This window comes from Sturnira hondurensis, unplaced genomic scaffold (genome assembly GCF_014824575.4).
Source record: "Sturnira hondurensis isolate 20B ecotype Veracruz unplaced genomic scaffold, ASM1482457v3 Scaffold0006849, whole genome shotgun sequence".
In the NCBI taxonomy this organism is placed as follows: Eukaryota; Metazoa; Chordata; class Mammalia; order Chiroptera; family Phyllostomidae; genus Sturnira; species Sturnira hondurensis.
In genome coordinates this window covers 3,378,619-3,394,317 of record NW_028079480.1, presented here as the reverse complement: position 1 = coordinate 3,394,317, position 15,699 = coordinate 3,378,619, and the positions used below count along the sequence as shown (strand labels likewise).

At 46.5% G+C, this 15,699-nt stretch overlaps 1 protein-coding gene across 4 annotated transcripts in view; it reads right to left on the bottom strand.

The window, feature by feature from the left end:
• ALDH18A1 (aldehyde dehydrogenase 18 family member A1) overlaps positions 1-15,699 on the bottom strand; it is a 39,780-nt gene that overhangs the window by 7,492 nt on the left and 16,589 nt on the right. For 3 of the 4 annotated variants that reach the window (XM_037050865.1, XM_037050864.1, XM_037050866.1), the window contains exons 6-13: positions 14,228-14,386; positions 13,706-13,796; positions 10,537-10,661; positions 8,206-8,350; positions 7,006-7,079; positions 5,702-5,795; positions 3,339-3,559; positions 1,302-1,439 (exon numbers count right to left, since the gene is read on the bottom strand). In XM_037050865.1, coding sequence (XP_036906760.1) covers positions 1,302-1,439; positions 3,339-3,559; positions 5,702-5,795; positions 7,006-7,079; positions 8,206-8,350; positions 10,537-10,661; positions 13,706-13,796; positions 14,228-14,386 — 1,047 coding nt within the window. The remainder of the gene's footprint in view (positions 1-1,301; positions 1,440-3,338; positions 3,560-5,701; positions 5,796-7,005; positions 7,080-8,205; positions 8,351-10,536; positions 10,662-13,705; positions 13,797-14,227; positions 14,387-15,699) is intronic. The other variant, XM_037050867.1, reaches the window with a different exon arrangement.

Sequence of the window (15,699 nt, the reverse complement as noted above, 5' to 3'; positions counted from 1 at the left end):
GTGGAAACAACCCAAATGCTTGTCAACAGAAGAAAGGATGGACTGCAGTCCATGCACACAAATAAAATACTCTACGGTGGTGAAAGAGAAATCTACTGGCAGGTGCAACGATATGGATGAATCTCATGGACATGATAATGAACAAAAGAAAATTAACATAAAAGAGTGCGTTTGGTACGACTCTATTTATACGAAGTTCAAGAACAGGCAAAGATGTGAGAGAAGTAAAACAGCGGCCCCTGCTGGGGGTGACGGGGCGCACTGCCAGGGAAGGGCGCAGGGCCTCCTGGGTGTTGGGCATGTTCTCTATCTTGACATGGCTGGTGGTTGTGTACATGTGTACATACAGATGGACAAAACCACATTAGATCTGTGCACTTACTATATGTATCTGTACATTAACAGGAAGAGGGAGAGGGCGGAAGTCTGCTGAATTAAGCTAGGATGTGGCAGAGCTGAGCTAAAATCTGTGCTCTTTCCACCCACTGTGCTGCCGTAAGAAAAGCCTAGATTCTCATCAGTGAGCGTGAAATGCAGTAGGTTTGCAGGCCTTCTCCCAGCAGCCAGAAGGATCCTGGAACGTGGTGCAAGTGGGCCTCACTGGAAGAAGAAGAGGATCTGGAGCCAGCCCGAGTCCAAATCTAAACTCTGCTACAGGCTGTGTGATTTGGGGTGAGTTACTGAACTCTGAGACTGTTTTTTTTTCCATCTATAAATTAGGCAGAAATGGACATTTTTCTCACAGAGTTGTTGAGAGGATCAATTGAGACAAGGAAGAATAGTGCCTTGCCTGTAGTACATGCTCAATAAATTGTAGCTCTTACTATTTGGTTCAGAAACTACCGTTGACAGCTGAGGAGTATCAGAGACTGGTTAAAATGATGACTATAGTAATAACAACGATGCAGCATGACCCAATTCTTACACATTCCATGAGGGTTTATGACAAACTTTCATAAAATTCATCTCATCTGACTTGGCCTAAGTCACTCTGCCAGTGAGCAGAGCCCAGGCCCCACACTCTCAGTCTGGTATTCCTGTTGCCCTGCAACCTAAAGAATGAAGGGTACTAGGCATCCTTATAAATCAACAGTGCCAGGACACAGCTGTGTGCGAGTGGTCTTCCTAAACCACAGAAAACCCAGGCACTGTCCAATGTTGGAGGACGCACAGGACCTGCTGCCACATCAGTTGAGCCTGCCGGTGGCTGGGACTCCCATGACTACTAAGTTTTGCTTCATATACCTCAAGGCCTGACCTGGCCCCTCTGGGTCCGACTTGCATCCTTCCCGGGGACCTACCAGCTGTATTGCCTCCTTGACTCCATGCATCGAGAGGGCTTCCTGCGTCAGCAGGTGAAGAATCCGGTTGCTGTGTGCGGCCTCTTTCCCTCCTTTGAGTAACAAGCCATTACCACTTGCAATAGCCAAGGCTGCCACCTGGAGGCCGATGGGGAGAGCAGTGAACCAAGGGAAAAGCAAGAGCAACATTAACGTCAGCACACACTGGGTACTTTTTCTGTGCCAAGCACTGAGTTAATCACTTTAAAAGGCCTATTTGGTTTCATCTTCACAACATGCCAGTGAATCAAATACCTGTCTTATCTCTGGGTTTACAGTCAGGGACACCGAAGCCCAGAGAGGCTGGTGACTCCGCAAGGTCACTGGCTTCTAAGTGGCAGGGCCAGGAACCCTGACTGAGCCAAACCACCCAGACCCTAGGAACTAAACTGTAAGTCTTCCTCAGTCCACCAGCAAAGTAACCCGAGTTAGGTCGCCAGAGTCACACAGCTCCCTCCCTGCTGTGGCCCCAGTGGAGGACGAGGGCTCTGCTGCCCCCTGCCTCAGTGCTTGCTCCACCTGACTTGAGCAGAAGCTGGGTGGCATTTCTGGCCACATCTTCCTCTGGCTCTGTGATCACTCTGAGGGCTCTAATCGCCTGGTGCTGAGAGCCCGGAGAGCCTAGAGCTCCCACCAGCCTGGACAGCTTGGGCAGAGGCCAGGAGGAGAGGAGCAGGCCGTCCAGGAGGAGGACCAGTCACCCTCTGGGGCACAGAACAAACCTCACTGCCCCGATCGTCCAAGGCCTGAAGCTGAACTTTCTGAATGCTCCCAGAGTAAATGAAAAGCATCCTGTTTTTGTTAAATAATGATGAAAGACACTTTCCTTAATAAAAACCTTACCTAATATGTTAATCTCCAGATTAGTGGCTCTTTTCTTCTTGGGTTTTTTTTTGTTGCTGCTCATAAACCCCTATAAAAGTTATGTAAAATTTCTCCAGATAAATGCCCAGACACACTGAATTCCCATACAACTTCTAGGTTTTAAGCATTCTGTGATGCCATCCCAGGTTAAAACCCTAAGTGAGGAACCTTAGCTGTAGCTGGCTAAAAAAAGGGACTCTCACTTGGCACAGTGCCAGCTAGTAGATAACAGGTGGCAGAGAAACTCCATGGACACAGCCTGCACGGAGACTCAGGACCCACGTCTGCCAGCAGAGGGGGTTCTGCAGTGCCCCCTGGGGCATCTCTGAGAGACAGGTCAGAAGGGCAGAGGGTATGGGAGCCCCCATGGAGAATAGGCTGGTGTGAGGTCATGGCAGGGAATACCCTCCACAGAGCGCTCTGGACTTCATGGTCACGTAGGCCCTACAGCAAAGAGCGCAGGTTGTTCGTTTTTCAGACAGACTCTTTCAGACTTTATGGCTAATGCAAAGAAAGAGCTGGTGTCACAGTCCAGGGGGAGAATGGTCCCAGATCTCTGGGAGAAAGTTTAGGGCAACAAGAGCATGGCAGCTTGGCAAACCCTTTCCCACATGGTTTTTCAACACTGGCCTGTGATATGCCGGGTTCCTGAAAGAGGACTATATTTTAGTTTCTACTACTATTAGACATCCTTTTTCTAAAAAAAATGCACCTACAGGAAGCCACCTGTGACACTGATAATACAGAGTCCTTTTTCACGTGGGTAAAACCAGCTAGGAGATGAAAGACCCTGCCGGAGGCTAGCAGGGACTCTGGTCAGGGAACAAAGAGCCCAGTGAGCTCAGATGCCGGGCAGTGGGCTCCCACGCCACGGTGTGTTCACCGGGGCTCACGGCCCACACCGGCACCGGTAAGTTTCATAGTAATAACGTCTATAAACTTCAGTTTCTTCAACCATAAAATGGATATAGAAATACCTACTTTAGAAATACTGGAAGAATCAATAAGATAAGTTACCTTAAGAACAACCTGAAAATAAAGCCTCAAACATTATCTTTGGGGGTAAAAAGATAAAACTTTCTCACTTAAAAAAAAAGAATCTTTGGGAGATTTATCTTGGCATCAGCCACTTACCTGAGGTAGACAGTCAGGGCGAGACTCAAAGATGACCAGCAGAACTCCGATTGGGACAGTCACTTGTTCTAGTTCTAAGTTTTTGGCAATCCGGGTCCGGCGCAAAACGCGCCCCACGCTGTCCTGTGAAGAGGCAGCAATCTGCCGCAGACCGATGGCCAGACTGTTCAGTTTAGACGTGGAGAGGCTCAGACGTTTCAGCAGAGGAGTTGCCAGTCTCCCTGGAGAGGTGTGAGGAATACATGACAAACAGTGGGTGTGGGTGGGCTGCACGTTCACTGAACCTGCGGTGCTGTGTCAGGCACAGACGTGGGATTTACGTGGTCTTGGCAAGACGGCGACACGGCCTGCACACAGCTTTCCCAGTGTGGCGGTATGCATTAGCATATACAGTATGTAAGCCCAGCAAGCTCAGTTCCAGAAACCGACACTTGCATGAGTAACTCCCAAGTAATGAGGATCTTGTCACACCACTTTTATGCCAGCGGGGAACTGGATTCCACCTACAAATTCAGACAATGGGCTACAATGCAGTTATTAAGCTGTTCGGAACACAGTTTGTGAAAAAGGAAAACTACAGAACAGCACGTGTGATGGGACCTAATTCAGCACACGTTTTACATAAGCATGTCCGGAAAGGATAAGAACAGTAATGATCGCTGTCTATGTTTCTGCATGATTTTAACCTTTACAATGAATGATTTCCTAATCAGACACAATAAAGATTTTTTTGAAATAAAAATTTAAATAGAATTGTAAGTTCATGTATAAAATTTTCTTTAAATAAATACAACAGTATGCATGGAATGATTCTCTGTACTTACGCATATTCAAATATATGCATGTATATATATATCTCAGGAAAACCACATGAAATCACACATTACAAATCATTACTGTGGTTAATGTTGAGATGAGGTTTTGAAAATTTCTCCAATCTTTTTTATAGCCACATCCACCTAGATAATAAAAAGATTTCAACTTTGGAGGGGAGGAACCAACCTTGTATTAAGAAAAAATATTAAACCATCATTCTACCAAACAATATCAGTATCATTTAATTATATCAATATTAATTTTCTTCACATTTCCCCATGCTAAAAACCAAGTTTTAATTATAGCACACATTAAATGTTACACTCTAGTTTTTCACCTTACAATGCACGCACATTTTCCATGTTGAAATAGTTATTTAATTCCTAGTGAATTAAATAACTTGTGAATTTAATTCCTCATGAATTTCCAGATTGAGAAAGAAAACTGGCCAGAAGTCAGAGTTCTGACAACCGCTAGTTGCCCAACCTTGAAAAACAACTTCAACCTGTGTGGGTCCTAATTCTTTCACTTTAGATTATAAAGAACTGGGTAAGATCTCTTCATTTCTTCCATTTTTGAGAGTTTATTGTAGGACTTTCCAATACTGCAAAACTTCAAAAGACCAGAAGTAAACTCCAAAGAAAGTGCCAAAGTAATGGCTCAAACATGTTTTAAGGAATGAAAATAATGTTGATGAGCCTTGGGTTTCTTTGAAGGGAACAATATTAATGTGACTGTTTAAGGCATACTTATTCAAGAGAAAAGAAAATTAAAAACCCCATAAAATCAACCCCCCATTACAGTAGGTGCCAAAGGCGGAGAATTAGGGAACAGGAGCGAGTGAGCACCTCCCGGTTGTCTGCAAAGTGAGCTCAGCCGCCTCACTTGCTCTACCACGGGCACCCCAAGGGTGTCCTAGTTGGCCCCTGTTGCTGACTCTGGGCAGACCACACACAGGTTAATTCTGTGTGAGATAAGCTGCCTTTCACCACTGGCTGCATAAGTCGTTCCATGACTATTTCACAGGCACAGTCCGCCTGGGTTTGAATCCCAGACCTGTCACAGGACACATGGTTGTAGGCATGTGACAACTTCTCTATGCTTCGGTTTTCTCCTCTTTAAAATCGGGATAATAAATAGCAGCTACCACACAGGTACTACATTGTAAAGATAAAATAAGACTGTGTCTGTTGAGCTCTTGGCACAGGGCTCGGCAACACAGAAAAGGCTCAAGAAATGTCAGCTGCTGTTGGCTGAGTGTCTACAACAGTGACGTCCTCAATCTCCTTTTTTGTCTGGAAATTGCCATAACAGTCAGGTGGGGAATAGAAGAAGCCCCTCTGGGGGCTGTACTAAAATATCTGGGGAAGGGGGGGGAGGTAGTGTGCATTGTTTGAGCGAGCCTAGTGAACACTGACCACCAACCTTCACTAAACAGGAGGCATATTATACAGTTTCTTCCAAAACAATCTTGACTTTAGATAGACTATGACACAAGAAGTAAATAAAACCCTCCTAACGCTGACTTCAGTTCGCCCAGTATTTACCCTCTGCCTCCTCCAAGTCTTTTTTGTTGGCTAACAGGATCTCATCACGCTGGTCTGTCAACAGATCAGCCAGATGATGGATAATCTCTGCTCTCTAGGAGGAAAAGGAAAACATTACATAAGCAAACATATTAATCCAAAAAGGACGCACACCCACTCCTTTAAACCCATTCTTCTAAGTATGCCAGGCCTCGCTCCCAAATCCAAGGTGACCAGGTGAAATCTTTCTGCTTCCTCTCACTCATTTCCCAACACTGTTCCTTTCTTTCTTTCCTTCCACTCTCACTATTAACTTCCCCGTTTCTTCTTCTCTTCCTCTTTACCACTCCTGATTATTGTGATTAGCAAACCTTGGTCCAAGGTAGGGGAGGGGGCATGACGAATTATACAGTTTATCCATGACACAGGGCTGGCACTTTGAATCAGCACGATACACACACCTCCACACATTTAATATCACTAGTGGTATATAGTTCATTTCCCAGGGAAGTTTTTGCATCTGGTTTTTCTCTTTTGACAATTATTTCTTGAGTGAATCCAGACAAAGGGGGAGAAATCCAGTCCTGGATGCTTGAGGAAACCCTACCCTTCCCCACCCAGACTGGGAAATGTGGGAAGTCAGTGAGGTGATTGCTGATGGAGTAGGAGTGGTTTAACAGAGAGAGAAGCTGAGCTAGGTTCTCCCTTTGCTTTCCTTTCTCTACTTGTAGTTATTTTCTTTTTTTTTTCTGTAGTTATTTTCAACTCTCTTTTCCTTTCTTAGGTCAAAGTGCTCCTCAGAAGAAATTGACATACACCACTCTCAAATCCATCCTTAACAACACAAGACATGAGAAGTCGGCCAGCCCCCAGCCTCCCCTGACCTCCCTGAGTTTCCAGCCTCATCGTGTCTACTACTGTGACTGATTCGCTGGGGAAAGGGCCGGGCTAGGACCGCGAAGCAGGCTCTTGAGCTTCCACCTTATGCATCAGTCAGATGATTCGGATGAGCAATTCTCCTACATTTACAGGCGTGGTATGTGGCAGGACTAGGGAGCCTCCCTGGTCTCATCATATTCGTATTCATCACACTGGTCAAAACACCAGAGCAGTGGAAAGCTACCTTACGTCTCAGCCCACGAAAGACAAAAGGGAAAGTAAAATTCAGAAAAAGACAAAAGGCAGGGCACATCTGAATCAGACTGGTGACTCAGATAACTCTGGGGGACATAGGGATACAGCGGGAACAGCAGGCTTGACCGTGTCCTAAACCTCACAGCACGACTCGCTGTGAAAACGAACAAAACCATCGGTAGGGTTACTACCTGCTCTGGTTCCAAAGTGGCCAATGTCCTTCCTCCCGATCGAGCCATTTCTCCCTGCTGCTCCACTGTAGGGCCTGCAAGCACATTTGCAAGTTTCAGATCGTGGTCAGACTGGTTCCCCGTCACTATCCCGGCTCATACGTAGGCTCATCACATGTGCAGACTGTGCACCTGGTGTCCTGTTACGCTTGTTGCACACACAGAAATCACTCTAATAAAATGGCAAAGGATATGCCAGAGTGACTTAGGCATAGACATCAGAAACTTGTCCTGTTTCTGGGGTAGATGAGGTAACTCATGTCTTCTAGAGTTCTTTTCGGTTTCACTCTGGCCTATGTTTTCTAACGTGCTGGTATTTCTGAATGGAGACTGTAATATAATGCAAGTCTATCTCTGTGAACACTTGAGAGCACATACCTAGTGTGTGCACCGCTAGTGTTTCCTGGTATGTGGCACCCAGCATGGAACTAGCATAATGTTTCTTGATGAAAATGGTTGCTTATACATTAAAATTTTTTTATTTTAGATTTTATTTATTTATCTTTAGAAGGAAAGAGAAGAAGAGAAGGAGAGAAATATCAATGTATGGTTGCCTGTTGTGAGTCCCCTGCTGGAAACTGGCCTGCAACCCAGGCATGTGCCCAGACTGGGACTCGAACCGGGATACTCTGGTTTGCAGGCCTGTGCTCAAACCAATGAGTTACACCAGCCAGGGCTTTGCTTATACATTTTTTAAAGATTTTATTTATATATTTTAGAGAGCGGGGAAGGGATAGAGAAAGAGAGGGGGAGAAACACTGATGTGTGAGAGAAACATCAACCAGCTACCCCTGGGAGGCACCCCAGGAGAGACTGAACCCACAACCCAGGCATTCGCCCCGACAGGGAACTGAACCTTTTGTTTCATGGGATGATGCCCAACCAACTAAGCCACACTTGTCAGGGCTGCTTATATTCTTTAACTTAGTGATTTTAGAGAGAATTAGGAGGCCTAGTTAGGCAGGTGAGATACATTTTATAAAGCAAAGCAAAAGCCAGTCTTGCAAACAGTGTCCAAAACACCACCATGTCTCAGAACACCAGCAGACCAGCTTTGGGAATCCCTGTCCCCGACTGAGAGCCCCATGTTCAGCTCCATCGAGGCAACGGCACCACTCGCTACCACCCACAGACCACAGGACTCCACAGAGAACTACTCACCCGCAGGCTTTACTTCAGAAAAGAAGGTGCCAACTTTCTTTCCCTCTACGATGTCCGTGATGACGTGACCAGACACTTTTGGGTGAGTTCCATTGGCAATAACCACCGAAGTGCCACCTTGCAAAGCCCAGAGGGCCGCTTTCACCTAGCAGGAGAGGTCAGATCCAAAGACGGGATTCAGACCTTTGCAGGGTCCAGTTGTCTACACTTTAATTTGCAAAATGACATAAAATACAATATGACACTGAGGAATTTAGAGGATGTTCTGGAAGTTCTGTAAGCACACCCAGCCCAACTGAGGCTTGTGCTGCCAAGATGAAGCAATCTAACCCTTTGTGCTCAGCATGTTCCCTCTCCCAGACTGTACTGGGGGGACTTACAACTTCCACACTTGCCAAATTGCACCTAAATTTACTGTCCAATCTGGTGTGCGACCAGAGTCTGAAGCTGAGCACTTTTAGCTTTGTAAAGGGGACATTTGTCCTCATCTCTGCCACTGCGTGATGCGGTATCTTACAGGCATAACTTCTTAGAACAATTAATGGGAGAGAAGAATTTTTCCAAGATTTCATCAAGAAATATTTGAACTGGACTTCCACCAAGATGGAGGCATAGCTGGAAACACTGTGCCTTCTCCCACAACCAAGTTTGTATACAACAAAGGTTTGGAGAACAAAGACACAGCCAAAGACCAGAAAAACTGAATTATACAGAAGTCCGACAACGACAAACCATTCAACGGGGACGGTAAGAGGGGCGGAGCCAGCAGCAGAGCAGGGTCGGGCAGGACAGATCCCCCGACCTAGGCGCGCAGGTGGCCCGGACCCAGTGAGGGTGTGGGGCAGACTGACCGAGGTCGCACATTTGCGCACAATGAAACGGTCCACGCAGGCCCCAGGGGGCAAGGGCTGACGGTGGTGGCACACTCACGTGCAGTGGGACGAAACGCGTGGGCCCGGTGACGGTGGCAGCTGTGGCACCTGTGGCTGTGGCGTGGGAGACGGCAGACGGGACACCATTGCTCCTCTTTGACCCCACCCCCACATACAGTGTCACAACCCAGCAACTGAGTTGCCCTGCTCTGGTGAATGCCTAGGGCTCTGATCCTGCTACTTAACCAGGCATGAACAGCCCAAAAGATGGTGCAAGAAGAACTCAAAGTCCCAGAGCCAATAACTCTTAGCGACCGAGAAATTGCCAGCCTCTCAGAAGCACAATTCAAGACACTGTTTATCAGGATGCTCACAGAACTGGTTGATTATAGGCACAAATTAGGAACATATGAAGGCTAAACTAATTGAAATGAAGGGAGATGTCCAGGAAACCAATAGCGATGGAAAGAAAACTGGGACTCAAATCAATGGAATGGACCAGAAGGAAGAACAAAACATCCAATCAGAAAGGAATGAAGAAATGAGAATTCAAAACAATGAGGAGAGGCTTAGGAACCTCCAGGACATCTTTAAATGTTCCAACATCCGGATTATAGGGGTACCAGAAGGGGGAAAGAAACAGCCACGAGTGGAAAACTTATTTGAACAAATAGTAAAGGAGAACTTCCCCAGTCTGGCAAAGGAAATAGACTTCCAGGAAATCCAGGATGCTCAGAGAGTGCCAAAGAAGTTGAACCCATGAAGGAACACACCAAGGCACATCATCATTACATTAGCCAAGACTAAAATGAAGGAGAGAATCCTAGAAGCAGCAAGGGATAAGGGGACAGTCACCTACAAAGGAGTACCCATCAGACTGTCAGCGGATTTCTCAAAAGAGACCTTACNCACATGTAGGGTTAGAAACAGGGGGGTGGGAGGAGGAGAAGGGGGGAGAAGGCACAGAAAATAGCATAGATGGTAGGTAGAAAATAGATAGGGGGGAGGGCGAGAATAGTGGGGGAAATATAGAATCTAAAGAACTTGAGACACGTGGTTATAAACTAAGGGGGGGAGAATAGTGGGGGAGGGAGTGTGCGGGTGGAGGGGAATGAAGGAGGGGAATAGAACAACTGTAATTGTATAATCAATAAAATATATTTTAAAAAAAGAAATATTTGAACTGATAACATTAGAGGATTTATGAAAACTACACAGACCTCGCCTTTAAGGAGTTTACAATACAAATTTACTCTTTATATAATACTAATGAACAGAATACATATACAGACGTGACTAAATATTGGTACACAGTGTGCATTAAGCCTGTATTTAGATATGCGCATACGAGTATGTAAGAGTGCACATGCCTCGCATGTGAACCCTTGACCGCAAACTGCAAACATGAAAATGCTTTGGCTGTAAAGCTGCGGCAGGCAGTGAAGGCCCCAGGTCTCACCTTGGCTTCCATGCCCCCCATGCCCACTCTCGACTTGGTTCCGAATGTCACAGACTGCTGATCTCCGGGGTAGAATATATCAATGAGCTTCGCATCGTCTGACCCTGGGGGGCTGTCAAAGAGGCCTAAAAAGTAAACAAGGGTCAATTACCTGGCTTTAGTGAAAGTCAGTGCCCTCGAGAGAGACCCCCCAGGCACTGCCAACCACTGTGGGCCTAACCTGTCCGGGGGGACTCTGCTGTCCCACCAGTGCTACCCAGAAGAGAGAGCGAGGGACCAGTGGCGTCCACCCACACTGAGAAGCAGCTCCAGGAGGACTCGCCTTACGTACTTCCGTAACCGAGCTTAATGTCAATGTTGGACCCCATCAGGGCATGGCCACAGCCTCGGCACAAAACTTACCAGCCCCCCCCCCAGAGTCTACTCGGAAGCTGCCCTCATCTCTCCCATTGCTACTTACGATGCTGAACCAAAGGATGGAACTGAAAAAGATGAGTGACTTTTACAGAAAGACCGCAGCAGGCACAACTGTTAATGTGGCTATTTCCCAGCAGGATGAGATGTGAACCTGGTTCTCACGAACTCTCTCAGAGCCCTATTATACCACCCATGTGACGAGGGAGCCATTGTGAGGGTCAGGCTGAGTCGGCAGAAGAGCGCGAGGCTCTGGCATTCAGTCTGGATTTACCACCACAAAGCCTGTGTCCCTTATATAACTGAGCAGAGTGACAAAAGAATTACATGAAATGTTGTATGCATACAATCCAAGATTAAAAATCCTCACAACTTCACTCTGAGCAAGTTGGGGCCTTGAGGGAGAAAGAGGGGCCTGAGGAAATGGAGTTGCATCTAGGCCTAAGGGGGACACAGGCAGGGAGGAACAGCACCTGGTCACAGACTGGCTGAGGGCATCTGGGGCAGAGATGCTTCTGGCTTTAACTCACTGCTCTTCTTGTGCTAAAACACACCCCTCTGCTGCCCTGTTTCAAAGCTTTACCACAGCCCTGCTGCGCACACCCTTTCTAGGGAAGCAGGGGTCAGGGGAGGAAGGCAATCAGCGTTGGCACAGAACAAGTCAGCGTGCAGCAAGAGTCACCTCTCACAACCTCTGTCCACCGGGACGCAGCACGTCACAGCTCCCAGGATTTAGGGTCAGTTCTTCCAAGAGATACTGTGAACGGAGGTCACGGGCTGGGATTCCGAGGCTGTTTTGGTTTCATGCAACCACTGGGCAAGTCTGGACTATTCTATGCCAAACCTCCTCCAGAAACATCTAGAGGTTCCTGGCACTCTGGTACTCTGCCTGCTCTTTTTCCGTTACAGCAGCCCCTCAAAGCCAGCAAGAGTATATTCACAATTCTGACATTGTTCTAAAATCAACACTCGGCGGATAACTGAGCAGAGGTAAAGAGCACAAACCTGTACAGCAATTTTGGTGTGTGAGGCTACATTAAAGCTGTTCACTGGAGTCTAGTTCAAACTGGGTTTTACACACTGATCTCTCAGGCTCACATCCTCCCGAGGGAAGAATGCACATTTTTAAATGGAAAGGAGGAAGATTAGAAACTGCCTTCTACCAAGATCTAGCTATGTGACTTTGGACATACCATTTAACTGATATGAACTTAATTTTTTTATTTCTTCATCTGAATAACTGGGCCGCCCTAACGACTTTACAGGGTTGTTACCAGGATTGAATAAACTGACATTCACAAGTACCTAGAGCAGCATTTGAGCACAGTAGAAATTTGATTTAAAAATCTGCTGATTAAACAAAATGCCTTCTTCGCCAGGGTGGCTTACTCTTACCCCAAATTAGCCACTCCTGTCCTGAGATTTCACATGTACAGTGGATAAACACAGTAAACAGACGTTTCACAGGCAGAGACACTGACATGTAAGGATGGTATCTCGACCTCCCACACAGGCAGGAGACTGCCCTATCCACCTCTCTCTGCCCTTCACCACCCACCACCCACCACCCCTGCCCTGACCTCTCACGGGTGGAGTGCAAACTGGAGAACAAACCTGGCCAGGTTAACTTGCCTGGGGTATGGGCTAGGAACCAACCAGGTTTTGCTGACCTCCTGGCAAGGTACAGGGGACATTGGGAATCTTGTAGGTTGGGCCTATTTTGGACATGGCTCTTATATTCCTTATGGGTCAAAATGTAAATGGGAACAGGTTAAGAAAGTGGGAATTGAATGGAGAGTCAACTGGAGCCAAGAGGGGCCCCTCCACGAGGAGGGAGAAAGGACTAGAGTAACACATTCCACATGGTGGCCACATGGCCCGGATTTTCTGCAGTGGCTCCAATTTAAGATAATCTGTCTCAGGAATTACATTAAAAGCTGAAGGTGATCAACACAATGATGTATCACTTTATACCGCTAGGACAGCTATAATCTAAAAGGCAGATAACAAGAGGTAAGTGTTGGCAAGGACGTGGGGAAACAAGTGCCCTCACACACTGTGAGTGGAGATGTAAATCGGTGCACTTTATGCTGTTCTGGGAACAGCTGACGTGGTTAGATGGTTTACATGGTTTGGAAAACAGCCTGGCATTTCTTCCAAAGGCTAAACACAGAGTTATACCACACCATCCAACAATTTTGCACCTAGGTACAATGAAGATGTTCACACTAAAACTTGTACATAAAGTTCAAAGCAGCATTAGTGTATGATTTCATTTATGCCAAATGTCCCAAACAGGCAAATCAATAGACAGTGTAGATCGGAGGTTGCACTGGGCTGCAGCTGGTGGGAGGTGAGCGACTGCTAGCAGGTATGGGATTCTTGGGGTGGTGATACAAGTGTTCCAAAATTGTGACAGGGTTGAAACACTGTATGAGGACACTACTGAACACTGAACTTTAAATAGGTGAATGGTACGGTATGGTATGTGAATTTTATCTCCATAAAGCTGCTATAAAAAACGAATCTAACGTGCCTGGAGATGACAACCTTTCAGCATTCAAACTGCATCTTCAGGACTACCCCCTTCTTCTGAGTCATAAAAACCCTTTGTCAGACTGCAGAGCTCAGAAAATAATGGTCCATAGCGAAAGAAAAGAAAATCAGAAGGGGTCAAACAAAGAGGGAAACTCAAGCACTCCACATATAGTATTTAAAACAATGGCTGGATAAAGGCAAAGGCATTGCTTTGTACCTTCTACATCTGAAAGAATAATCAAGAGGTCCGTTTTCATTTCCACGGCCAGTCGGGCGGCCAGGCTATCATTATCTTTAACACTAATAACCTGGAATGCAGATAAAAAGTCAGAAGTGAATGAGCTATATAGTTCAAAGAGAAGTTCGTGGAAGTACTCAGCTAAGCTCTGGCAGGCAAAATTAATGACCAAGTACACAGATGACGGTTTTGCAGGGCTCTTCTGTCTGCAAAACACCGTGCCTACTTGGCAACCCCCCTTTCCAAGCATGCACCGTTCTAGCCACTGACATGCACAAGCCACGCCCACAGCACCATCTTTAGTCTTAAACCACTCTCACACCTCACCCCACTGAGTGAAACCCTGTGACTCCAGAAGAGCTCATGTACCACTGCTCAAGATGCCACCTCCTCTCCCAGCTCCTCCACCTTGTCAGTGCCCAGCTTGTGGGGTTAGTGCATGCAGCACGGCGCAGCGTTAGTGCATGCAGCACGCGGGGCCCTTAGGAATACTTCACCCACATTTACCCCCTGGAGATCACTATTGGGCTCAGCTGGAGGGACAACAGCGTCATTTGTGTTGACAATGGGGACGATGTTCATTCGGAGGAGCTCATGAAGTGTCCCATTGAGGTTCCGGCGCTTCTGTTCATCATGGAAATCCAAATTGGTCACCAAAATCTAGAAGGTTTAAACAGATCAAGAACACAGGAGGGAGAAAAATGATGAACTTCCCAGTAGGAACAGCATGCTAAGATGCTAAGCCAGGGGAGTTCATCTTCAGGCTTCTGAGACCCAATACAGATCTCAATGGAACACACGTCTCTGGAGGCTTCCCCAGCTTTTCTAGAGATGGGGAGAAAGTCAGAATCACTTGGAAGATTTAATGATGTTCAGGGTTTTTAAAAAAATACTTTAATTTTGAGAGCTCCCAAATCTCATCCATTTACAAAATTAAGAAAATGAATGCATCGACTTTAGAGTAATACTGGGGAAAGTAATGACTGCCATCAGTTTCTAAAATGTCTTTGTATCTCAGCATCTGCTTCAGGGTCTGACTGCAGCACCTCTGGTGAGGGAAGGAATGAGTGGTTTACCCAGCTGGGAAGCGCATGAGATAAAGCCAAGGGGGCCGTGTCATCACTGTCCTTGCTCTGCGGCCGGCCACTACTGCAGTCAGCAAAGGCTGCGTCTCGGCATGTGGGACTAACATGAGAGGTGCATGGAGGTGCATCTTCAGCCACACCCTGAAAGGACTGGCATAACTTAGCTCAGAGGGAGAGGGGAGAGCTGGGTGTGGGGCTGGCAGTCAGCTCTGCTTCCCTGCCTGAATCCAAGTTGTCAGCAGTGTTTAGTAGGAGAAAAAGGTAAATGAGGATGCGGGCAAAAAAATAAATAGAAACAAACCCTGAAGTTCATGAACACGTTTCACTGAAAACCCTCTGATGTTTAAGGAAAAGGGCTCTCGTGTGTAAGGCAGGCCGAAGTAGGAATGGTTGGAGCAGGTGGTCGAGAAGGAAGGTACTAAAATAGTGGAAAAGGCCATGCCCTGAACTAGGGTCTGGCTGTAACTAACATAACAGCAGCCTGAATGATATAAAATGTCGGTGAGGACAAAATGGTAATATGTCTAAAGGAAATAATTCCCTCACTTGTTTGATAAAAATACATTGGGCCCTGGCTGGTGTGGCTCAGTGGATTGAGTGCTGGCTTGCAAACCAAAGGGTCGCTGGTTTGATTCCCCATCAGACCACATACCTGGATTGTGGGCCAGGTCCCCAGTAGGGGGTGCATGAGAGGCAACCACACATTGCTGTTTCTATCCCTCTCTTTCTCCTTCCCTTCCCCTCTCTCTAAAAATAAATAAATAAAATCTTTAAAAAAGTACATTGGGTACCTCTGAAATGCCAGGCCCTGTACTAGCTGCTGGGATGGCGAATAAAAATGTTGATGCCTTGGGTAAAGTGGAATGGAGCATATTTTTGTAAGGATTG